This window comes from Dermacentor silvarum, chromosome 2, assembly GCF_013339745.2.
Source record: "Dermacentor silvarum isolate Dsil-2018 chromosome 2, BIME_Dsil_1.4, whole genome shotgun sequence".
NCBI lineage: Eukaryota > Metazoa > Arthropoda > Arachnida > Ixodida > Ixodidae > Dermacentor > Dermacentor silvarum.
In genome coordinates this window covers 76,476,170-76,501,991 of record NC_051155.1, presented here as the reverse complement: position 1 = coordinate 76,501,991, position 25,822 = coordinate 76,476,170, and the positions used below count along the sequence as shown (strand labels likewise).

At 47.2% G+C, this 25,822-nt stretch overlaps 1 protein-coding gene across 4 annotated transcripts in view; it reads left to right on the top strand.

Moving 5' to 3' along the window:
- The window catches only part of LOC119441569 (arylsulfatase B-like), an 85,557-nt gene that overhangs the window by 50,702 nt on the left and 9,033 nt on the right, over nucleotides 1-25,822 (top strand). Inside the window, exons 9-11 of one of the 4 annotated variants that reach the window (XM_049661416.1) lie at nucleotides 14,423-14,694; nucleotides 20,023-20,205; nucleotides 23,713-24,359. In XM_049661416.1, the coding sequence (XP_049517373.1) occupies nucleotides 14,423-14,694; nucleotides 20,023-20,205; nucleotides 23,713-23,853 (596 nt within the window). In that variant the 3' untranslated portion in view covers nucleotides 23,854-24,359. Of the gene's footprint in view, nucleotides 1-14,422; nucleotides 14,695-20,022; nucleotides 20,206-23,712; nucleotides 24,360-25,822 lie in introns of those variants that run through there. The other 3 variants (XM_037706177.2, XM_037706178.2, XM_049661415.1) reach the window with 3 other exon arrangements.

The following is a 25,822-nucleotide window of genomic DNA, read 5'->3' as shown; positions in this document are numbered from 1 at the left end:
GAATTTGCGAAGGTAATTATGGACTTCTTTCAACGTGACGTCGACAACGGTAATGCGATGACACATCGCGATTACATCTTTCAGTTTAGGATCGCTGCGGAGCACTTGCGCCCGAGCAGCCCGTATGCGCGCAGCGCGGCGTGGTTTCGCGATAAATGCAAACAAGTGTAAAACCTGCCACGACAAGATGGCGGAGTAACGCCAACTACCGGCGTCACTTGGCTTCACTACAGTGTTCAATTTAATTCAATTCAAGTTTCTTACATACCTAAAAAGGTTACATAATTGTGCATATACAGAAGGAGGTCCCAAGGTTTTAATCACCGTTGGCGGGACCTCCTGTGCAAGTGTAACAAGCAAAACTACAAAGTAAAAAAGCAAGCACACGAGAGAGCATAAATATTACAAAGGAAAAATACATATAAGTGTATCAATAACGTTCACTGGTGGATGAGGTTATTTATATTTTAAAAACAGAAATTGTTTTAGGTTTTCCTTAAACATTTGCAAACAAGTAACAGATTTCATATGCATAGGTAAACTATTCCAAAATGTTATTGAAGAAAAAAGCAAAGTGGATCTACCATTGTTAGTACGCATACTAGGCAAGGGCAAGTTACGATGAGTTGCGAAGCGAGTAGAATTGGGATTAGAGAGCACATGTTGTGCAAAAATGTCTAAAGTGAGGTCATGGTTATCAGTTTTAAAGAATATAATCCCTATATTATAAAGATAAAGGCTAGACAAAGGTAAAATATTAAGATTAACAAAAATGGGAAAGGAAGGTGAACACCGTGAAGTGAAATTAATAATGCGAACTGCTTGTTTCTGGAGTTTAATCAATGGGGAAAGGTGAACGGAGTATGTGTGACCCCATGATGAGATACAGCAGCTTATATGAATGTGTATAAAGGAGTAATATAGTGTTGTGAGGACATGGAGGCGGAAAAAGTATCTGGTTTTAAGGAGCGCACGTATGCCAAAAGATATTCTAATGCAGACTGAAGAAATATGTTTATGAAACCGAAGATGAGTGTCAACAATGACTCCTAGAAAAGTAATATGATCGGATAAAGTTAGAGCCTGGTTGTTGATGAAAAGACACGGAGACATATTTTTCTGCTTGGTGAATGAAAAAGCATAAAAGAATATTTAGAAGGGTTAATTAAGAGCCGGTTTGCTGCACACCACTGCGCAAGGGAATTTAAATCTGCTTGTAACTTAGAAATTAAAACATTAAGGTCAGGGCTGTGAGCAAAGATGGTGGTGTCGTATGCATATAAAATACACTTGGAGCTGGAAAGGCAATAAGGCAAGTCATTATTCTATGTCAAGAACAAAAGGGGTCCTAAAATAGATCCTTGGGGAACGCTTATAACAATATATGAGGAAATTAGAAAAGCAATCAACAACAACAAGCTGCCGGCTATTAGATAAAAGCTTTTTAGCAGCGATAGCGCTGGCCCAACAATAACATAACACTAAAGTTTCAAAAAAAGAATGTTGTGATCAATTGAATCAAAAGCCCTATAAAAATCTATAAATAGAGAAGCTGACATGTCGCCATGATCAATGTAGGATTTAATATTATCCGTGAAACATGCGATGGCAGCGTCAGTAGACAACCCTGAGCAGAAACCAAACAGAGAAGAAGCTAATATGTTAAATTTCCTGTAGTACTTCTGTAGTCTTGTTAAATCAGTTTTTCTTGAACCTTTTCAAGGAAGGGAAGAACAGAAATCGAAGCTAGAAGCTTGAATCGAAACTAGAAGCTTCTAGAAGCTTTTCTAGTGGGCTCACTCGCAAATCCTTCCTATGCTCTCCACTGAAGCTGCCTCTGTCGCCTGCCAATGCGCCCGCTAGAGGTGCTGCAGCAGCTTCCTCCTGAACTCGCCAGTCCGCCCGCCCGCTTTGCTAGAGTATTCTAGGTCACTCTATAGTTTCGCTGTCTCGCGTGCTGGTGGTTATTTGTTCTTCTATGCGGCAGTGGGCGGTCGGTTGGCTGCGACTTCGTTGCTTGCTGCCGGTTTAATTTCCACGTACTGCCTGTCTCTGCGTTTCGCCCACGTTACAGACGTGTGTCCCGGGTTGGCGAAAATGCCTAACCGTCGCCGCAACTATTGTTTCGCGCCCGAGTGCTGTACGGGGTACAGCTGCATGAAAGGCGCGCCGAAGGCATCCTTATTCAATGTTCCGCGAGACGAAGAACGAAGAAAGCATTGGGAACGGAACTTTCACCGTGCAGATAAAATATTGGATGACACATGCGCGGTCTACGTTCTAAATTTCGAGCAGCGATATACAGGGCGTCCCCATATCATGCACCAAGATTTAAAATTGTGCAAATGCCACGTAGCTGGACAGAACCAAGGTAATGCTGTTTGCCATCGCTTCTAGATACTCAGATTATTTCTTGCATTCCGTCTAATTACATATCATTAGTCTTAATTATTTAGGTACTTCTCAAATAATAAAATGAGATTAAGTGTGATATAAAACTTTAGAGCAACAGGAAAAACTCCCGATACAGCTTTCTGTTGCTCAATACATGCTACATAAAGGTGTTTTTCCGACCGTGAAAGAAGCCTGCGAATACAGACAAAGTGCCTCGAGCGGCCAATCGCGCGGCAATTCGGGTGTATTCGCGAGCTTCTCTCGCGCTCAGAAAAACATTTATGCAGCACGTATTAATCTACATAAGCTGTATTGGGGAGTTTTTCATGTTACTTAACAATTTTCCGATTGACACTTTTCATCTGGTGATGGTGCATTTTCCGTATCTCCGACACGAATTGTTTACAGGACCCGTGACGAAGAGGTGACAGAAGACATTGTAGGCCCGCCGATTAGTCAGTTGGTTGTTACTATATTCAACAGTACCTCGGAGGGCAACAAGCTCCGAACCGGTCAATGATGTGGTATGAGAAACCTTGTATGTGATGCTTATTGATCGGGATAGTATACCCACTGCGCCGGTGGAGTTGGTCCGAGCGGAAGAGCCATCCGTATATATATATGGACTCGGTCAAAGTAGAAAGTGTGCAAGGAATCTAGAGCTGCTTGCTTCAAGGCCACGGTAGGCCGGTCAGCCTTCTTTATTATTCCAGGAATTGAAAGGCGCAGTTCAGGTTGGTTCAAACTCTACAACGCTGATGGTGAACGTGCCGAGGGTGTGAAGCCCGACGGTAAGGAGGCACGATGAATGCTGACGCATTGTAAAATGACGCCTGTGGTTGTCGCTCTGGCAGTTGGGCAGGAGAGCTTGACTGCATCCGTAAAACGTGGCGAATATGGGCCGTAAGCGTGTCGATAGTCATGTAAGTCGTGATCGGATGGTCTTGAGCAGTGATAACTGTTCCTCCTGTTGAGGCGCTCCATGGAAGGCCGAGGCAAATGCGTAATGCCTGTGCTTGCAAGCTCTGAAGGTCTCGAAGATTTTACTTGCATGTTTTCGCAAGCACGGGAGCGCTGTAGCGTAGGAATCCGATAAAAAGTGCTCGGTGCAACTCTATCATGGAGCCCATTGATGGCCCCTTGTTTTACCGGCGATCAATTTGAAGACTTGGACTATATAGATGTGAGCTTCTTCTTCAAGTGGGCAACCTGAGGGCTCCAGGAGAGGTCGCGGTCAACAATGACGCCCAAAAATTGATGATTTATCTTGCAAGAAATAGTCTGGCCATTGAAGCACACTAGATAACCAGACATCGTTTTTCGCGTAAAAGCGACCAACGCAGATTATTCTGTCGACCTGGTTAGGCCTTGTGTGCAAAGATACCAGATGTCTGTGTCGCTGCCTTCTGTAACCTTGCACAAACCTGCGGGCGAGTCACCGCTGATGCCCAGATGCAGATGTCGTCGGCGTAGAGGGAGACACTCACTGTTTCCGCTAGGGAATCAGCCAGCCCAAGAAGCGCGAGGTTGAAAAGAATAGGGCGTAGAACACCGCCTTGAGGAACGCCACAGCATGTATAGTAGTGGGTAGTTGGACCGTCTTCCGTGGGTACAAACAAATACCTTTGTGTCAAGTAGTTTCGAATCCATCGAAATACTACCCTCCTAGTTCCCATGTCAAAAGTGCGTAGGATGGCTTCATGGGAAACGTGGTTGTAAGCGCCTTTCACGCGAAGAAAGAGTGCTGCGGATAATCGCTTCCAAGCTTCTTGCTTCTCAACAGATGACACTAGGTCGATGACGTTATCAATCGATGAACGGCCTCGTCGAAATCCCGCCATAGAGTCAGGGTAAATATTGTGGTGTCCAAGGTATCATTCAAGACGCATGAGGATCATACGCTCCATGAGCTTTCCAACGCATCTGGCGATCACAAGCTCCGATGTTTGCTCCAGCCTTGCACCACAAGTGCAAGCTGCGCTCATTTTTTTATTACGCGGAAGTGAATGTTGGAAGCGTTTTCTATTATACCTGCTGTTCAAAATTAGGTTTTACAGAATTTTTTTAAATCGCCTGTGGCAGGTAGCATAGTTCTTATCGTTGAGCTGGGTTATTCGAAGAGGCGGATATTAGCAGCAAAAGAAATCATAACACATATTTCACTAATTACCAAAAATTGACTAATGAACTTCTTAGGTAATTACTTTACGAAACATTGCAATTTACGAATTGTAGCCGGTGAGCTTGTCAGGTGTATCCACTTGGAGTTAATTTCCAGAATGACACCAGTTTGGAGATATGCGCCATCAAACTCGCTGTAAAAATGCAGTGTTGTTCCTTTACTTTTTATTGCGATAGCAATTATATGGACACTCAAAAGCAGATTTCTGCCGACGGCGACGGCGTGAGGTTCCGTATGACGTCATTTGGAGAATAAAAATCGTCGCCGATGATAAGTGGTTCTTGAGGGAAAGGGAAAGGTTGGCGCTATCTTCTGCAGCCCTTGACGGAGCACGGCTCAGCGCCAATCCGAACACTGTATGTGCGAGTGAAAGGGCGCGAGGGGCGCGTCTTTCACGGGGAGTGAACGCACGGCGGAGAACAAACGCGCGTTCTGCGCCGTGCTCGCTTAAGGGCTGCAGAAGTAGGCGTCTCTGTTCTCCTTCACAATCACCATGTATGTAGAGCAAACGCGCCTTCTTCCGACGAGCGAGAGGCCGGGGGGGGAGGGGGAGGGAAGGGAGGCGACGTTTAGCTGCGGCACGCAGTGCCTATTTATATCAGAGGCTCCGGCAACAGTCACCAACGCCGCACGCATTTTGAGCGAACGCGGGCAAAACGCCGACGGCGTCGACAACAGTTCTGCGTGTTACAACAGCCGATGCTGCTGCATGTCCAAGTTTATACAGCTGATAAAGCTAATATCATTACTCCCTATAGCTCTCTACAAGTTTGCTATCGCAATTGAGGCTTCGCCTTTCAGGTGAAACTGCGACAACTTTTTTTTACCAAAATGCTGTTTTACACATTGAAGCACAAAAGTAACTCGAACGCCCATGTATTTCGTCCCACACTTTGGGAAATGATATCTCGTAACGCAGCTCAACGATAAGGATTATGCTACCTGCCACAGCCGATTTTTAGAAATTCCGTGAAGCTTAATTTTGAACACCCGGTATAGCGCTGCTGTAGGGCGCAAGGTATTCAGTGTGAGTCATCAAAAGGCGCTAGTGGAGGCTGTTATCCGCATGACATTGGAAGGATTCCAATGGGCGACGGACGTGCGAGCTCTGCCGCCGCCACTCAGGGAAACTACGATGCACATGTGACTGAGCAAAGAAAGCGAAGTGGAAGAACACCGTAACCTCTCCAGGGAACGCAACACGACACGCCGGCAGATATGATGGAAAGCGCTTGCGCACTACTGCTTTGGCGCGACTCTCGACAGCAGTCGCCGCGCCGTCAAAAGGCGTGTTGATGCAGTTTGGTACGCACTCTCGTGATCCGCGTACATTCGCGCACGGATGTACGGCCGTGCAGTACCTCTGGGCACAGCGCTGAGGGAACAAGAAGAAGGTAATTGGCGCAGATAGGTGAGAAGTTCTTTTCGAGTACGTCGTTTCACAGGCTAACGAAGAGAATCCTGGCTCAAATGCCCTAGGGACAACGTCGCTATTGCATTCTGAGTACTCGATGATCTTATTAGAGCGCATCTCTTACACGCCCGTTCATGCGTGGAGCTTCGGCGAGCCTCGGCGTAACCGAGAAAACGAGCACAGCGAAGGATGAAAGAGCGAACGCCGACCACAGCGCGGGATGAAAGACGGCGATAGCGAAGATAGCCCGAGGAGAAAAGCGGAGGGAGCCACCTTGAACCTTGAAGCACCACCAGATGACCCTCACGGCCGTGCATCCACGCCAGCGGCGGCGCGGACCGTCCGGGGGAAACGAAAAAAAAAATGTTCCAGTTTCGCCCGAAAGGCGAATCACCAATTGCGAAAGCAAATTATGAGGGATCTATACGGAGTAGGGATAGTAGTTTTATCGGCTGCATAAACTTGGACACATTCGCTTACTAACTGAATTAACAAGCATGGTGTAAGGGCGTACAAGCAAACATGATTAGATCACACTCGATGACCGCAGACAACCACTGTCACAACACTGGCGTGAGCAAGCGTGAAAGCAGCGAGCGAAGGTATGTGCAGTCTATCGCTTCAACGGAAACTGAACGGCGAAAGCACAAGCGCATACAAAGTTAAGAGCCGTGGGGAGATCGCTTTGAAGATACGTTGCGCGCGAGAGCCCGGAGCCGCACATAGTACAAGTACGTGGTTGCTGGCAGAGTAGAAGCCGCACCCCTCCCTCACGCGCTGTCTTCCACCTTGCCTGCTTTCGTGTGAGAGATTGAGTCACCAGTACCCCTTGCGCCCGATCGCAAGAAGCGCATTGGGCGCCCCCCCCCCCCCCCCCCCTCTGTCTTTCGCGCGACGGGAGAAGTCGCGTTTGCTCTACGCCGTGCGTACCCTCTCCGCGAAAGCGTGCGTCCCTCACGCGCTTTCACTCCCACATACAGCATACGGCGCGCGGCGATGATTTTATCACCCTTGGACTTTACACGGAACCTCACGGTGACGACCACGCCGACGGCATAAATGAGCTTGAAGTGTACATATAATTGCTATCGCAATAAGAACCAGAAAGCTTGCCATCGCGCATAGCGTCCACTGCAAGCGTTTCCCGGTAAAGGTTACGGTCACATAAGCTGCAGTTGCCACGAAGCGGCAACTGTGTTGCCGGTCTATAATAGTGCCGCGCGTGGCATCTCTGTCAGTCAGTGCGGTGATCGGTGCGACGCCTCAATATATTGCGAAATGAGTAAACCTATAGAGCTGTGCTCAAATTTCGCCTTAGGAAGCTTCGTAATCCTCAGTGATTTCTTTTATTGCGATAGCAATTATATGGACACTCCAAAGCAGATTTCTGCCGTCGGCGTCGCCATCGCCGTCGCCGTGAGGTTCCGTATGACGTCAATGGAGATGAAATCGTCGCCGCGCGCCGCCGAACGCTGTATGTGCGAGTGAAAGGGCGCGAGGGACGCGCGCTTTCATGGGGAGTGAACGCATGGCGGAGAACAAACGGGCGTTCAGTGCCGTGCTCCCTTAAGGGCTGCAGAAGAAGGCGTCTCTTTCCTCCTTTACAATCACCATATCTGTAGAGCAAACGCGCCTTCTTCTGACGCACGAAAGGCCGTGGGGGGGAGGGGGAGGGAAGGGAGGCGACGTTTAGCTGCGGCACCAAGTGCCTATTTATATCAGAGGCTCCGGCAACACTCACCAACGCCGCACGCATTTTGTGCGAACGCGGGCAAAGCGCCGACGGCGTCGACAACAGTTCTGCGTGTTGCCGGTGCTGCTGCATGCCCAAGTTTATACAGCTGATAAAGCTACTATCATTACTCCGTATAGCTCTCTACAAATTTGCTATCGCAATTGATGCTTCGCCTTTCAGGTGAAACTGCGACAACTTTTTTTTAGGTCCTGTTCTGCTCGTTGCTGTTCAGCGAAGTCTTCCGCACGTATTGTTCGTTCCCAGAAAGGCGTCGTCATTCTCGTCGGCTTGCGGCGGCGGATCAATCGAGGCGCGTGATCAGGACTCGGCATCAGTGCTTCCAACCCGACTTGAAGACTACGCTGATGTCTAATTCCTGGAGTATAAGGCTTCAGCTTGAGAGGCGTCCTAAAGGGTACTTTAAATTTGCCAGCCAACTCAAAGCATGCTAGTGGCTCACGATTTTAAAGGTCCTGCCGTATAGGTAAGGGCAAGGTTTCGTGGTAGCCCAAATGATGGCAAGACATTCTCTTTCCGTCGTCGAATAATTGGCTTCTGCTTTCGACAGCTACCGGCTAGCATAAACAATTACCCTTCCAAATCCACCTGTCCTTTGAACTAGGATGGCACCGAGGCCTAGGCTACTTGCGTCGGTATGGATTATGGTGTTGGCTTCTTAATCGAAGTGATGGGCTAGTACTGGTGGTGAGTTCGGGCTGCCGTTAAAGCTCTTCGAATGCTTCGATTTGCAGTGCTACCCACTTGAACTCGACGTCGGATTTTGTGAGATATGTCAATGGCTCGGCGGTGCGAGAAAATTCTGACGAAGCGACTGTAATAAGCACACAGGTCAAGGAATCGGAGCATTCCGTGCTTGTCGGTGGGCTGTGGAAATTCAGTGATGTCAGATGCCTTCTGCGTATGAGGACTGACTCCAGATTTACTGATGACGTGGCCCAAGAACAGAAGCTCATCGTAGGCAAAGCACACTTTTCGGCCTGAGAGTGAGTCCGGACGACTAGATGGCCTCTCTAGTACTGTTCCAAGCCACCTAAGGTTATCGTCAAAATTCCCGGCAAGGACAACGACGTCATCCAAGTAGACGAGACAGGTCTATCACTTAAACACTGCTGATATCTTTTCTATCACGCGCAGTAACGTTACAGGTGATTAGCGCATTCCAAATGGCATGACATTGAACTCGAGGAGGCCGTCCGGCATGATGAAGGCGGTCTTCTCGCGATCAGTCTTGTCGACTTCTAGTTGCTAATAGCCAGTGTTCAGATCCGTCAACGAGAAATACTTATGCGTTACAGAGCCAGTTCAATGCGTCGTCTATCCGTCGTAGTGAGTATACACCCTTCTTCGTGATCTTGTTCAGCCGAGGATAATCCACACAGAAGCGCAAGGTTCTGTCCTTTTAACAACGGAGCTGTTTTAGCCGGGTGTAATGTGTTTGCTGAATCCAAAAATGTGGGCCGATCCTGGCGGTAGTGAAGAAACGGCCCAAGCGCCATGGCAAATACTCCTGTGAACTAGCGAAGCTGAGCCTGGCTAAGTCTAGATAAGCATTGTTAGGACTACTTAAGCTTAGTCAGTCATCGATAACCAATCGATAGCTAATCAATAGCTAATCCAAAAAAATGCTGTGGATGACTTTGTAGCGCTTAGCCTAGCCCAAATACGTGACCAATACCTTGCGTTAGCCATCGATAACCAATCAACAGCTAATCGATAATCGATTAATAATCAATGAATTCCAGGAAATGCTGGGGATGACTTGGTAGTGCAAAGCCTAACCCAAATAGGTGACCAATATCTTGCGATAGCCAATCGATAGCCAATCATAGCTAATCGATAATCGACAAATTATCAATGCATTCCCGAAAATGCTGCGGACGACTTCGTCGTGCCTAGCCTAGCCCAAATGTGTCGTCACTACCTTGCGATAGCCAATCGATAGCCAATCAATAGCTAATCGATAATCGATCAATAATCAATAAAATTCTTGAAATGCTGTGATTGACTTGCTAGTGCTTAGCCTACCCCAAAAGCCCGGATTAGCTAGGTGCCCATCAGCTCCTCTATCGATAGCCTAGAGTGCGCCTAGAGTGCAAGCTATGCTAATTTTTTTCTTCGCTATGACTACAGGACATGCCCACGGGCTCTTCGAAGGCTGGATGATTTCGTCGCATAGGATTTCATGGACTTGTTGTTTTATGGCTTCTCCTTCCCGCGTCGAAACTCGGTACGGGCTCGGATGGAGTGGTCGAGCGCATTCGTCGGTTATTATACGTCGCAAATGGTGTTTGTCGAATCCGCGATGACATCGAAAAGCAGTCTTTGTATTGTCGGAGAAGATCTTTGAGCTGTTGCTGCTTACGCAAGGGGAGATTCAGAGTGAAGTCAAATGTTGGTGCGGGAATTATGGCCGTCAAGGTAGATGCGGCAGAAGCCGAGAGGACAAACGCGTTGCTGGTTTCCACAATTTCCTCGATGTATGCGATCGTAGTGCCTTTACTGAGGGGCGTGTACACGTGGCTGAAGTTTGTCAGCATTACTCTCACTTTTCCTCTTTACAGCCGAGCGATTCCTCTTGCGACGCAAATTTTGCGGTCTAGAAGTAGATGTTGGTCGCCCTCGATGGCGCCTTCTACGTCTGCCGGTGTTTTGCTGCCGACGGAAACGATGAGGCTGACTTAATCTTCAAGCACGCTCAAGAAGTGGTGACTCAGACAGCTCTTCGGCAATATCACATGGTCTTTGTATACCATTATCGACTTGGATCTTAAGTAGATGACTGGGCCGTGTTCGCTTAGGAAGTCCATGCCGAGGCCAACGTCTCGTGAGCATTGTGGCAAGATAACAAATCTCGCGGGGTAAGTGGTTATGCACTTATGACCTTGCCGTGCAGGTTCCAGTTGGCGTTACCAGGTGTCCTCCAGATGTTTGGATTGGAGGACCTTCCAATGCGGTGTTAACTTTCCATAGCTTTGCGGCGAAGGACCGACTCATGACGGAGTAGTCGGTTCTTGTGTGAACAAGAGCGGTGACCCGTGGCCGTCGAGAAGCACGTCGACGTCCTTATTTCTTTGCCTTGAATTACCGTTAGGTCATGGCCTCGAATGACGGCTGTGTCGCATTGTCCCCTTGTTGTTACATCTCATCGTCACATCTTCTGTAGGTGGCGTAGTCATGGGCATCGATGATTCGTTTTGGTGGCGTAGTGTCGGTGCTACGTCGTCGAGTAGGAAATTGAAGCGTCGTCTGCGGCGGAGGATCTTCGGCGCTTTCTACGAACTGCAACCGCGCCTCCATCGGTTGCTGCTTTTAGTTTTCCGTATATGGGATAACTGGCCGGCCCGGGCTGGGTCACTGTATAGTCACTGTATAGTCGGCGCTGCGGCATCAGGTGGCGTCCTGGTGACGGCGAACGGGAAGGTCGTCGTGGTCTGCACTGCGTTGCGGTGAGGTATTCGGCGATATCACCAGTCGTTCGCCTCGCTGCGAACGAAGTGAGTTGACGTCGAATCCTCGTAGTCCCATCTCGATATGGCCACCAGCGGTAGACGTGGCCAGCTTCTCCGCAGTGGTAAGATAGTTGCCGGTGGTCGCGGGAACGCCAAATGTCCGTCTTCTCGGGGAGTCGCGCGGGCCAGTGGGCGGGCGGGGTGGCGGCGTCTGGCGATGGAATAGCGGCCTTATTTGGCTTTAACGTGAGCGTGGAGGGTACCCTGACAGCTGATGACGGCGGCATTGGTTGTTGCTTCCGGCTAATACTGTGGCGGTTCAGAAACTCTCAGCGACTGACGGATCTCCTCTCGAACGATGTGAGCAATCGAATTTAGTTGGGGCTGCGACGATTGGAACATCTTTTCAGCTCTTCTCGCACACTGCTCTTATCGTCTCTAGCAGGTCGTTGGAGCAGATGGCTTGAACATATGCGCTGTCTAGCATTGAGCGGTGATTGTACTGTCTACAACGCAATTGATAGCGTCTTCTCAATTGACGTAGCCTTCGTGAGAAATTCTGCTGCGGTGTTGAGCGGGTTGCGCATAATTCTGGTGAAGAGTTCTTGCTTTACCCCACACATGAGGAACCGCATTCTCTTCTTCTCAGGCATGTCGGGGTCGGCGTAGCGGAAGAGGCGAGCCATCTCTTCATGAAAATGGCGATGTTCTCGTTCGGTTGTTGTACTCAGGTTTCCAAAAGAAAACTACGGCCCTTTCCTAGCGTACGACATTCGGGAAGGTCTTCAAGAAGTTCTCACGAAATTTATCCCATGTCAATAGGATGGTCTCTCGGTTGTCGAAACAGGTTCGAGCAGCATCATCCAAAGAGAAAAAATATGCGGATCCCACGCACTGTGGGAGTCGATGTGTAGCGAAGCTTTGTAGGCTGCTTGCTTTGACTGGCGATAATTGGCGGCGATGTCGGCGGCGAACGTTTAATTTCTTCAGCATTTCTTCAGCATATACGAGAGTGGTGAGTTGATGTTGAACGTTACCCTGCGTGCGCCACTGCTGTTTGTCTGCTCAGTCTACCGCACACAGGGAGACGTGTTTGCTTGAGGCGTTCTTGTGCGTCATCGTTCATAATATCAGAGAGGGTTCAGCATTACCATAGAATTCTTCACTAAGCCCGCGAATACACGCAGAATTGCCGCGCGACTGGCCGCTCGAGGGCATTTTGCGTGTATTCGCAGGCTTCTTTCATGCTCCGAAAAACATTCACGTAGCACGTATTGAGCAACAGAAAGCTGCATCGGGAGTTTTTCATGTTGCTCTATAATCTTCTCAATGACACTTTGATAATTAGGACCGTACTTCTCGAATTAGACAATTATTACAATTAACTAAATAAATCTCAGTAACCAAAAAATTGCTGCCGGCTACTCTACCGTACTGAAAACAATGCGCACTAGGTTTGCTTCGCGTAACGCCGTTCCTCTTTTTTTTTAAATCGTGCTGCGTGATAGCTGGGACACCCTGTATATATATGATTTATTAACACGCGAACAGTAGTTTCGAAAATACACTAAATACTGTTTCTGCATAGTCGCATATGCTAATAACAGAGTGTTTATTAATATTGTATTGAGGAAGAAGGACAAATGTACTCGGTCGCGAGCATAGCAAAAAATATATTCGTTTCAAGCGTGATTCAATTTGCAATGACGTATTAGTCACCGCATGGTTCTCAGAACCAATCTGTATCCGGCAAAATAAAGAAATAAAACAATCAAATAAAGAAGGAATAAACGACGCGTCTGAAGTGATGCTTCATGTGTAACCCGCGCGAAAAGTCCGTACTAAGCGACGGTAACTATTCAGTGGTATTTAAGACCTCCCTGGTATACGTCACTATGACGCGAAGCTCTTTCTCCAAAGCCGGGGACGTAAAAATACAGTTTGATTGCTCGCGAGCTACGTACTGTCGAGCACGGCGGAGCGGAGAAAAAAGCCCAGACTACTCCTGCTGTCACCCAAGGAGGTTGAAACAACCTCCTTGCTGCCACCTTACGCAAAGTGGTGGCAACTAGAGACCCATCGCGTCAGACCCACCACTCCTACTCTACCACTGTGTTTGAAACGCATCTACGGCAGCGGCGTCCGGGATGCGCGGATGCGAGCGTCATCTGGTGGCGTCGCAAGAAACCCAGTGGCACGCGGCAAGACCATCACTGCAGCAGCAGACGCCGGAAAGTCGGGAGAAGAGGCTCGCTTCAAAATGGACATGGCATGGCTTGTCCTCGCCGCTCCAGTTGTTGAACGTCGCGGTCCTCTCACATGTCTCCAACCAGGTTTCAGGGTCTTCGAGCAATGGTCCACGGAAAGTCGGTGGCTCCCTTGGCTATCGGAGTACGATGGCTGCTGACGATGCTTGGCCCGCCATTGTGGCTCCCGACTTGGTCTTCCTGGTCGTCACGGGTAGAAGTCCAAACTCCGGGGGTAGGTTTTGTAGCCTGAAGCTAGCTGGATGGTCCGGGGCAACATTTGTGCTGTTTTCGGGGTTTGGGCTTGGATCGCGGGTTTGCGGGGGCGGCCGGTAGATTAATGCAAAAAAACCTCCCCCAGGTATCACGTTGCAGTGATGGTGAAAAGCACCGTAGTAAAAGTGTGAGTCATGAAACGCGCTGTTTATTGGGCGAACTTGTGCCCACAAAAGCTAGTGGCGAGCGCAACCGGCGATCGTCAAAACCTTATCAGCTGGTCAAGCGCGTTGGCTTTTATAGATAACCCATCGAACGTTCCAGCGTAATCGCTGGTGTGCGCGTGTTTTCCAGAAAGTACTGCACAATTTGCGTCACGCATACAATCAGAATACACAAGGTTCGATTACAACCGTCAACAGATAGAGCCATCGATAACATTCTAGAAACTTGCGATACATGCAGACGCGTTCTGCGCTGAGCGATAACGTTTAGCATTTGTTAGCCCCTGAAAAGCGGTTAACAGAGAAAGATAAACAAGTAAACGTGTAAATATTGAACTATATTTCAGACGCCGAAATGAGACAAAGGAAACCTTTGCTATCGCAAAGTTAGTCCTCGTCACGTGAGATTACTGTGCTTCTTTTTAACCCGGTGGGTAGTATATTTACTTAAACTTGGGTACATAGGTTGTGGGATTCAACACACCGAAATACACCGGGTTGATTACAACTACAATGGCACTAATTATAATAATGCATGCAGGTGGAGATGTGTCCAAGCTTGCTGGAATTGACGGTGTCAGCCACCTACGGTCCTTGCGGGACCCTTTCGCTGACCAACCAAGACACGAGATGCTCTTGAACATCGATTCCAAAGATGGTAGCGAGGCCATAATCCAAGATTCATACAAGCTTGTCTTCGGAGCGTTTCCTGATGGTACGTCGCAATGGCTGGAGATACCCGGCAAAAGGCTACCGGCAGCAGAAGAAGCCGAACTGGCACGTCAAAGCTGCATTAGTTGCACTGCTTATCGGGTAAAGTGCAACAGTTACTTTCATGAGAATTTATTCTGTGCGCAGTGTGGTTGCTTGTCTTGTGCTTCCTGTGACTGTTGTAAGTTACAAATCGTGACGTAGCCTAACAACGATAGACTTGTACTACATGTAACTTACACCAACGTAAGAATATGAGGGGGGGGGGGGTTAGGAGGACAGAATACCACTGTAAGGCCAAAGGTGTGTGTGGCAGAGGTTACAGTTACATGAGGGGGAGGTGGGCGCAGCGATAGAGCGAAGAGTTCGTAGTTCTTCGCTTCTTTTTTTATTCGAAATATTTCGCTTTATATATAAGATGGGCGTTATTAGATATATCTAAGAAACTGGGTAGAGGTGCCTGCAATGTAGCCACTTCACTGCCCACAATCTATGCCATGCACATCGTGTCAGCGCATAACTCAGGCACTCGTATCTCTCCATTGCCAGTAATTCATTGTGCAATAGCCCCATGGTTACGTAACTTTGATAAAGCGTTGAACGGAATTCAAACGCAGTGCCTCGAACTCGAAGGTGGTCTTAATCTTCGAATTATTGTGGTGTCAGCGCACACAGGTAAAAATAAACAAAGATTCCTTAGCTACTGATTGGTTTATTTACTATGGATAAGGATTGTTACGCAACTACAATATGCCGCGGGCTTTTCCAGAACATTAAATTGGTAAATAAGAGAAATATGTCGAATTTCAAGCGAAAAGTTTCAGTTCCCTAGAAGCTCGCAAGTAAAGGTAGGGAAGTCAACCGCAATAAAATGTGTATATATTGAATAAGTAAAGGTCAAAACTACAACGTATATCACTTTCCTCGTAGCCTGTCGTATATGAACGGTAGAAAACCTTTTTCAAGCGTGCTCAACCATTCTACTTTCAGCCATTAGCAGGGGCTCCGGAACCGGGCGGGGGCGCAGGCCCCCCCCCCCCCAACATTTTTCCAGATGGGGCAGGACCCCCCACTTTCTGCCCGTTTACGCTGAAATCAAAATTTTGACGAGGGCTATAGTTTAATCTGATGAGTTTAATAGGATGGATAACCGGTGGACCATTAGGGTTACAGAATGGATACCAAGAGAAGGGAAGCGCAGTCGAGGACGGCAGAAAGTCAGGTGGGATGATGAGGTCAGGAAATTCGCAGGCGCAAGTTGGAATACGATAGCGCAAGACAGGGGTAATTGGAGATCGCAGGGAGAGGCCTTCGTCCTGCAGTGGACATAAATATAGGCTGATGATGATGATGATAGTTTAATTGTCAAACTGGTGGTTGTACGGTCAAATGCTTTCCAGAAGGCCGATGATCAACTGGACGTGCAACGTTGGCACGATGGCCGGTTAAGAAGCGACAAATTAAGGCACGCCACTCAACATACCAGTGACAAAACTTTTCAATAAATCACAACTACGCAAACAGATGATCAAAAAGTTAGCGGTATCTTGACCTACACATGGAGAGGGAACAACAACACATCAATGGATAAAAACATTTCCGACGTGCCACCACACTTCCCTACAAAATAATACACAAGCCAGGCAATCACCGGACACTGTATATTTCCAAACTACCTCTTTAGATCAAAGAAAACTGACCACAATTCTTGGAAATGCGGAAAACCTGCAGAAAATGATCGATGACCAGCTCATAGACTGCCCCCTAACATCACTGCCACCAAAGAGCTACAAATTTCGAAGCAACCACACCGGAAGATCTTGTAGATATGCATGGTTTGAGAAATTCCCGTGGCTGTTGTACGACTGCGAACGCGACGTCGTGTTTTGCAGTTTGTGTTAAATAGCCTTCAAGGAAAGGGGAGAGAAAAAAAAACGGTACAGCAGTGGAACTGTGTTTTATTCCAACGGGTTAAGTAATTTGGAAAAGGGAATTGAAAATTTTCAGCTCCATGAGAAGAGCCAATTTCACTGCCTCTCCGCAAGCTGCCAAGTGTGGAGAGAAAAAGTGATGCGTGTATTGCAGCTATTATCTCTGATGCGTGTATGCAGTGATGCAAGTGATGCGTATGCTCTGATGCAAGTGATGCGTGTATTGCAGAATTATCTCAACACAGCAGCAGACAGCATGAGGAAGCCAGGCATGGCACTGCGTGCAATAGTGAGTTCAGTACGTTACCTATGCTGCACAGGTCAAGCTTTGCAAGTGCGAACGAAGGATGTAGGAAACCTTCTTGATCTGCTAGATAAACGATCGCAAGACGTGCCTGCTTTGAAGAATTAGCTGGAGCAGCGACATACAGAGCGAGCTCGTAGAAATTATGGCACACAGCGTTCAGCCGCGTATCATCAAAGACGTCAGATGCAGTCCATTTTATGGAATCGTCGCAGAAAGTACTACCAACTAACAGGCAATGAGCAATTCACATTTTGTGTGCGGTGGGTAGACAGGATAACACTGGAAGTTCGTGAGGAATTTTTCGGCATGTACAATGCACGAGACAGCAGAGCTGATGCCTTCTATAAAGCCGTGGGGGTCATGATGTTGCGTCTGGGCCCGTACTTTCACAACCTAAGGGGACACTGTTTTGACGGGGCCGCGAACATCACAAGCAGATTTACTGGCGTGCAGAAAAGCATTACGGACTCTGGACCATGGTCAGTTTTTGTGCACTGCAGTAACCACTGCCTAGATATGGCACTCCAGGAGGTCGCAAGGAACTGCGATGTCGTCGGCGACGCTCTGAACATTGTAAAGCATGTTTCCCATGCAATCCTCGAATCGAAGAACAGGAATACTTTATTCGAGCGCTGTTCTTCCTACGGGTAATGATGCCGGTGAGCAGGATTGTTTCAGGCCAAACAGCGCACTGCGACCACTTTGTCCATTGAGGTGGACACTAAGAGTCAAGTCAATGGACGGGATCATTGAGAACTATGAGAGCGTGCAGGCTACTTTGCAATAACTGGTACAAGTTCAAAACTCTCTCAGTGGCACCACCAAGACAGCCATAAAAGGATATGAGAAAGTATTAAAGTTCGAAACTTTATTGGGTATCAACCTTTCTATAGCCCTGTTTGGCCCATGCGAGGAATTAGCGAGGATGCTTCAACGCCCAGTTTACCGCGCTGCAGGAGCTAAAGAAGCAGCAGAGGCTCTTTGTGACCGCTTGTCAAGGCTACGGTCTGACGACTCATTTGACGTCCTATGGCAGCGGACGAACAGAGTTAGGTCTAAAGGAACGTCGTGTGCCCAGTTTCCCAGCCGCCCAGAAGGCCTCAATTCACATACAAGCCCGAGGAGCCTGCAGCGCTTGACGGCAAGTCGTCACAGAGAAAATAGCTTTTTTTGCCGCTATCGATCGTATTACCAGCGAGATGTGACGACGATTTGAACAGCATGGCATGGAGCAGCTGATTAGCCTCGAGCGCATTATGACTGATGCTGCTGAGGGTCGAAACTTCGCGGAAAGCGACCGAAATTAGCTTTTAGGAGCACACGCTGCAGATTTTGACATCAACTGGCTTTCTGCGCAACTCGTGCTTCTCCCAACGCTCCTGCGCGACGACGGTCCGGCCTCAAATGAATGCATTTCACAAATTATGCAGGGGAGTCTTCAGATTTGCGTAAGATGATGGACCAAGTTATCCGGCACCTGTCACTCGTATTTTGTGTGCCTGCGTCAGCTGCTTCAGAAGAGCGATCTTTCATTGCTCTGAGGCGAGTAAAAACACTTTTGCGCAATCGAATGACGCAGAGGAGGATGACACACCTTCTCCTCCTCCACGTGCACAAGAAGAAAGTTGCGGAACTGGACTCGGATGCCGTTATGAAAAAGTTCGTGTCTAGAACGGCAGAACGATCAGCGACCTTCGGCCTCCTTTGACAATCTCTCCTGCCCAACGCCCTCTTGCCATGCCAGCATGAAGCTCCTTAATCTGCGATAATAGCTTTGTACCTAGTGCCTACTTTCTGGTCTACTAGTATCACATTTGTGTACTTGTGTCAGTTCACGTTTGCTCCAGTGTGACGCGAATGCAGAATTATTACAAAATGATTTTTCCAAGCTTCGAACACGTTTTGTCATTTGCGCGGTCTGCGCAGGTTTTCACTACTTCTCAAATTTCCAACCATTTTTAAAATGTAGACCAGGGCTGAATATGCAAGGCTGTAAATATGTAAAATTTCATACAACTAAGAAAATATCAGAGAATAATAATTGGTGTCATTAAAATTGTATTAATTGTTAAAAAAATAAAATGGTATGTAAATAAATTATTTGACCAATATTGAAAAAAATAATAAACACAACATACAAAGACGACAATATTTGCCCCCCCCCCGTGAACTTCCAAAAATTTTCCGGTGTCCCTGGCCATTAGTTTCACTTTTTACCTTCCTACATGTGCTGCGATGTAAAAAAAATCGGGGATCGCTTGTGTTTGTTTCGATCGCGAGCCCCGAAAGGTTGGACGCTACCGTGTCCTCACTGAAGAGTATTGAACTGGACGGGACGGCGTGTACTCTACGATTCCAGGTAATTGCAGCCAAACGCGCGTACCATCTGTTGCATCTCGAGAGAAATGCTTTAATGGTATAGGTTGCTCGGTAAATAAAAAAAAATCGGGGTAGCTTGCACTAGTGGCGCAAGGCTAGACACAGCGGAGCTGATCGGTTCCTAGCTGGTCGTGGCTATACGTAGTGATGATAAGTTATACGAAGTAATGTCAAGTGAAGCTAAGTCATACGAAGTGTATAAGCATTTCCTCGTGGTCCGTGGGATGGGGGAACGCCTCGCGAAGCACTTGCAGTCCGAGCACACGTAGGGGAAGTAAAGCGAAAGCTATGCACAGTGTACGGGCGGCGCTCAGCAGACAACACACCAGGATGACGTCACGGCGCATGCGTAGTAGCATGCAGCTGGTGGGAGCTCGGCCGAGCCATCGCCAGAGGCGCCTGCTGCAGTCATGGCCACAGCGAGCGTTCCGCGCTAATGCGGGGAAACGGAGAAGCGCAGACGGCGTCGGCAGCACATCTGCGCATCGCTTCGCTAGTGCTGCTACAATTTGTTTCTCTCTCTCTCTATCTCTCTGTTGCTCTCATTTTCTCTTTCTCGCTCCCCAGCAGAGCACGCGACGCGCGCATGCTCTCCTTCCCTCTCCTTAACGTCCCATGTCAAGGCAACATGTGCATGGCACGGAGAGGAGGCGAAGCACAGGCCGCTCCGCGAGGTGGTTGCTAGGCAACGCAGTGGCAGGTGGCTGACATTACTGCAGGCTTAAACAGCTGCGCTGTTAAAAAAGAACTTTGTCCGACGTGTCTCTGCTCATGCATATTCAAGTACGGTAACATGTTTATTCGTCACCACAGGTGCTTGCGATGCGCGGTAGGAGCCCGAACTGTGGCGAAGCAGGCAGCATCTACTCAACACCTGTGAAATGCGGGAAACGAAACTCGAGCACAGCTCCATGTGACTCGACGCTGGCGCCCTGCCTCTACGACATTAACGCAGACCCATGCGAGTACAATGATATCGCCAACGAAAACCCAGAGGTAACTATACCTCGGTTATGTTCCAATGGCGTGCTGTGCAAGCACGAGACTTGGATATGCTACCAAAATGACTCTCCATTGAAACACATTGATGAAACTTCTTACACAGCAAACTAGTTCAAGGTCATTGCAAAAGTTAGCCCGTATGGTTGTCAGCGCTGCTGATTCCAGTGAAATTGTTCACTAGGGCCACATGCAAGATGAACGAAGTCCTAGTTACCTTCAATATTAATGCCCTGGAAGTATAAAAATGATAGGGACAGTTCGTCAAGTACATTTGAATATCAGGATACCAAGTAGAGAATTAGGAGAGTAAATCGGGTTTTGATCGCACTACATCTGTCGTAACCATTTTTTGTGCATGGAAATAAGGCAGGCGTATACACAATCAATTCGTTTTCAGTTTATTCGTAAGCATTAGTCATAATTACAATATTGTGAAACAAAAAAGTGCTTGATAAATAACGTGATTAGACACTGTTTTGTATCGTGGGCACGTAGAATATATCCTAATCTGTGATAGCGAATTTTTTAGTAAACTAACGATTGTGTCAATTAGTATTGCCATTGCAAATATCTTACACTGCACTGTGGACGCTACGTTTCTGCAATGCTGCAGTGAATCATAGCTTAACGATAGCAAAATTTTATTGCTGCGAAGAAGTGCTATCTTTATGCTTTATCACGGTATCACAGCTTTAAAATGTGGGTGCTTACCTTCGCTACCAGCGATCGAACAATTGTGAAAAGCGTTTTGCCTACCTCGAAAGAGAATGGTGAGAATTTCATTCTATCAACTTGCGCAAGACATAAATTTCTTAGGGTTCTTTTGTTAGATCGTGAAATTAAGCTGATCGAGGTAAACATGCTTGGCAATTAAATTATGCGCCATACATCAAGCTACTCAGACGAAAAATGTACATGAACAAAAGAGACGTCCTTTCGTGCTAAACGAGTTATGTGGTTTAAAGTTCCAAAGTACTTCTAAGGCTATGAGCGACCCTGCAGTAAAAAACTCTGGAGTTATTTCGACTATCATGGTTCTATATCTCAGTACACGTGCCCTATTTTTATATCATTCCTCCCATTCGAATCAGGCCACCAAGGTCGAAATTCGTACCCGTGACTCCCGGTTCAGCAGCACAACACCATAGTTACTGATCTATCGCAGTGGGTCCCTGTGTACTAAAATCTGTTGCACTTACATTTGTGAAAGTATGTGATTTACAGATACAACAGCCCCAAGATATAAAAATAAACCGTTTGTCAGAAATGTTCGAGGGTTAAATTTTACTGTTGTTTTCTACCATCTTCAACCTTCAATAGTGAGTATCAGTGAGTTGCTTTCTATGTACGGAGGCTTAGCATAGCTCTGAAAATGTTTTACTGTAAACTATTGGCGGCAGAGCTATGTACATCAATCCGCTCTTCGGCTTTTTGGCGAATTAGGTTGGACGCTACACGAGCGGCGTGATGGACACACATTCTAAGCCGAGAGTTAACATCGGGGTTAGCCTAGAGAAGGGCATAGTGGGACATAGAACATGGTTCAGCAAGTACACGAAATGCTAATAACGAAATAACGAAATGCTAATATTTATATTCCTGGTAAGAATTTTGAATAAGAGAAAATTGTGGAGGACGCTTAAGCTTCGCCTTTGAGAGTGGAACACGGCAGCATTCGAAGACCCCTGGCTACTTCTACACGCTTCCCTGCAACTGCACCTTATGCAACCGTAATGTTTACCGGGAAAGGCTGGCGGTGGACGCTATTTACGAAGGCGAGCTTTCTGGTAGAAGCACGACCTCTTGCGTTGGCCAATTATGAAGGTAGTACACAGCTGAGCCAAAACAATTACATCATTTTCAGGTTTCAGTTATTGTTTCGCCCTCTTAGTATTTTAGACTGAGAAAATTTAACATAAAAGGCACGCGCTCTCTGTGTTTCATGCCATTTTTTGGTGAGCTGTGATTCTCCAAATTACGAGGAATAACTTTGTCAGTGGAATAGCTCTGTAAGTTTTTGTACAAAATATAGCGATCAAAAACTAAGTTTTATGATTCCATATCTACTAAACGAATATCTGGAAATAGTTGAAGCACTAGATACAGCTGCCTCGGTAAAGAAACTCAGAAATAAGCTCAGGGAATGTTTTCTTACTACAAACTAAAGTTAGTGCCGGACTCAGTTAGTTGGTTTCCGTTTACTCTGCGAGTCCTTTCTTTCATTGTGAAAGTCTGAAATATGTTTTGTACCCAGACGACTGCTGCTTCGAATATTCTATAACTGGATAAGCAGTTTTCATATGTGATTGATGTCCAGTTTTCACCATGTTTCAAACTGCCGCATTTTATTCTGTATTACATTTTTGCCATTGTATTATGTGGTTGGGTGACCACAGCTCCAAAGGGTGGCATGGCCCAGTCAGGCATGTTCACTGCCTTTTGTCGCATCCCCCAAGGCATTTCTGTAAGAAGGAATGTCTTGAATAAATGTAAAGTAAGAAAGAAAAAAGATTGTAAGACAAGGTCTGAGCAGCTTTAGTGATAAAGTGGTGTGGCAATAAAACCAGCATATACCGTATGTCAAATAGCAAGGCATGGCAAATACACATACCCAAATATATACGGCAATTTTCGCTTACTGAAACTACGCCGACGCCGACACGAGATTTTCTGCGACACGGGGGCCGTTAACGCTTTCGCGTTAATATTTGCCGGTTGAGTATTCTACTTTTGATTCGGTTAATCTTCTGTTGTCTAGAGTACCTAGAGCCTCTATTGCGTATGCTAAATAGTGTAGTGAAAAAATTACCAGCATCCTAGTGCCCTGACCAATGCTTCTACACAATCAGTATATGCTATCGTCGCGTTCGATTCCAGTAACCATGCACTGGTAAGAAACTGGCTTACTAAGTTCTTGCATGCTAACACCTGCCATAGCTTCGTTTACCACTAAACAAACAAATGACACAATTCTGCAACAGTTCGCCCATGGTTGCTCCTGAAGATCCTGGAGAACATGCATGATGGACATCCCTTTTTCTTTCATTTATTTTGGCATTTCATTTTGGTGACTTTCCTTGTTTAAGCTACGCGTGGAACACCACATGAAACGAGAAATGCGTGATCTGAAGGCGCAATAGGAAGCTTCAAGCTATGCATATGAATATATAATCTGTAAGCAAGTGAGCTTGAAGAAGCCGAGTGAATTTTCATCATGTAGATCCTCCCATCATGTGAAGAACACGCTCTTACTCTTCAGTATAATTGAACACAAATTTTGTAGTGCTGCTTCGCGTTGTATTTAACACTAGTGCTTGATATCTTCGAACCCAAACTAAGGTATCGAAATTCATTTTTCTTAGACCCGAACCAGCCCAACATGGATGATGTCTACCAGCACTTGAACTATGAGTTGTATTGCTTTCATGTGAAATCTCTTGTTCTGTAAAAATGAAGGCTTTGTTTTTGATAGCGACTCTCTGTCTTTCTTTTTTTAAATAGATTGTGAGGCAACTGCAAGCTCGTATTTCGGCCTACAAGAAAGGAGCATTAAAACCCGTCAACCTTGACCAAGATCCCTCCGCATTCCCGCACAACCACGGTGGGGCGTGGGTCAGCTGGAAGGACAAGCTGCCAACATGAACAAGGCGTGTTCTGCTAGACTTCAATTCTACCATTCAGAAGCCAGTGGAAATAGACCTAGTGTAGCAGTGCGTGCCTACAAGGTGTGGCGCTCGGTTTATGAAATGCTGGTTGCTCCGACGCAGGACACTAGCATAGACTGAAAGGAAACATTTAAATAAACATCCAATATTAGCAAGTGAAATAAATTATGAACATAGACTCAGCAGCCACCACTGCAAAGAAACAAAAACTCCATGTGCGCCAGGAGAATATTAACACGGCTTGATTTCGTAGGTATCAAGTCATCCAGTTTGACAAAAGCGCCATGTGCCACGATGACACGCTGCAAGCTGAGAGTGAACAATTTTTAAAACGAAGCTGTCAATACAGGCAAACAACAAAAGCGATTCAGAAACAAGCATGAACATCACATGCATTGTTCCTGCTACACCGGGCCCTGACGGAAGATAGGCCCTCCAAATAAAATCTGTTTTAGGGCATACCGACGGCGCAATTCCTGGAGAGCTTACAGTATATGAACATAAACAAAACGTCAGGGATTTCCCGTTCCCGTTTTACCACCGTCGTTGCGTCATCACCTAATGCGGCCATTCCATTGTTGTCATGTTATCATCGTGACGTTGTCGTCATTACACCATAATCATAATTTCATAATCGTCGTCCCAATGTCGTGATGCCATCATCATCATCCCGCCTTCGGCAGCACCAACGTATACCTGAACATAATAAGATCCACCCAAACCCATCAATATTGCTGTCGACGTTAATGCGATTAGCATTCAAGTAATGTAGTTGCTTCGATTGACTGCTATTTAAAACGCAGTTTTATTCGACAAGCCGTAACATCAGAGCAGCTTTCTTGCGTAATATGGTTGCATTGCTGGGACGGAGACTCAGGACAGGCACCTCGCGCTAGCAATGCAAAATGAGAAAGCGAATAAAACAATGTAATTTACGCATGCGCTTAGGAAGTGCAAAGAAACACGTACAGGTGTCAGATGTAATGACTTGTGCAGTTTCGGTTCTTGCAGATAAGTGTTTTGGGGCTGACAGAAAGAAACTGCCTATCTTTTCCTGAGAATCCGGCATCGTGGCGCACATACGACTTGCGTGCGCCACGACCTCTCCGAGACTAAGCCCTACAGGCTCCGTACAGTTGAGTTTGCGGCTACTCTGGTGCCATCTGCCGCAGCGACACAGCAGTATTTGGAAGGTGGCTCCGCAGCTTGGCCGGCTCGATGCGTATTCTTTTCCGCGCGCTACACTTAGTTTCGGCCACGGTTGAAGCCGTTTTGCTTTATTCACCAGCCTCCCTTATTTTTAGGGGCGAAGCTCCTTATGGCGGCACCCGTTCGTCCCCGTCGTCGTCGTCGTAGTAGTAGTGTGTAACCAGTCTGAGAAAAATGAGAAAAAATTCCGAAGTTGTGTCCGTAGCGCGGAATCGAACCAGGGACCCCTCGCTTCCGAGCGCGCGGCGTTAGCCCACTACGCCACGAAGCGGACATGGACACACGCACCACGATGGCAATAAATACCCAACATTAACGAAAGGCCGCGTTTCTAGCGCGTTTCTAACGCGTTTGTGCTAGCGCGTTACGGGCCGTGTAAGAAGCTGGTTTAAGACGCTGTGGCCTCTCCGCCTTACCTTCAACGCGTTTCGAACGCGCTGCCCAAAGCGGTGGCAAGTCAAGTTCAAGTCGAGGAGCGTTTATGAATACGGGGGGTATACTCTCTCGGCAGTCATGTGATGGCGTCGGCAAACGCGGTGCACGTTCCGGCATGTGTAATGGCTGCGTAAGACGCTGTGGCCGCTCCCCCTTACTAGAGAGTACTGCACGTTTCTAACGCGTTTGTGCTAGCGTCCCCTTAAGCGGGGGATCCGATGATTCCCTCCGGAGCTTCGCCCACTCATCATCATTCACCCCGTGGATATGCTGTGAATTTTTTTTTTGGATACGTCTTGCGA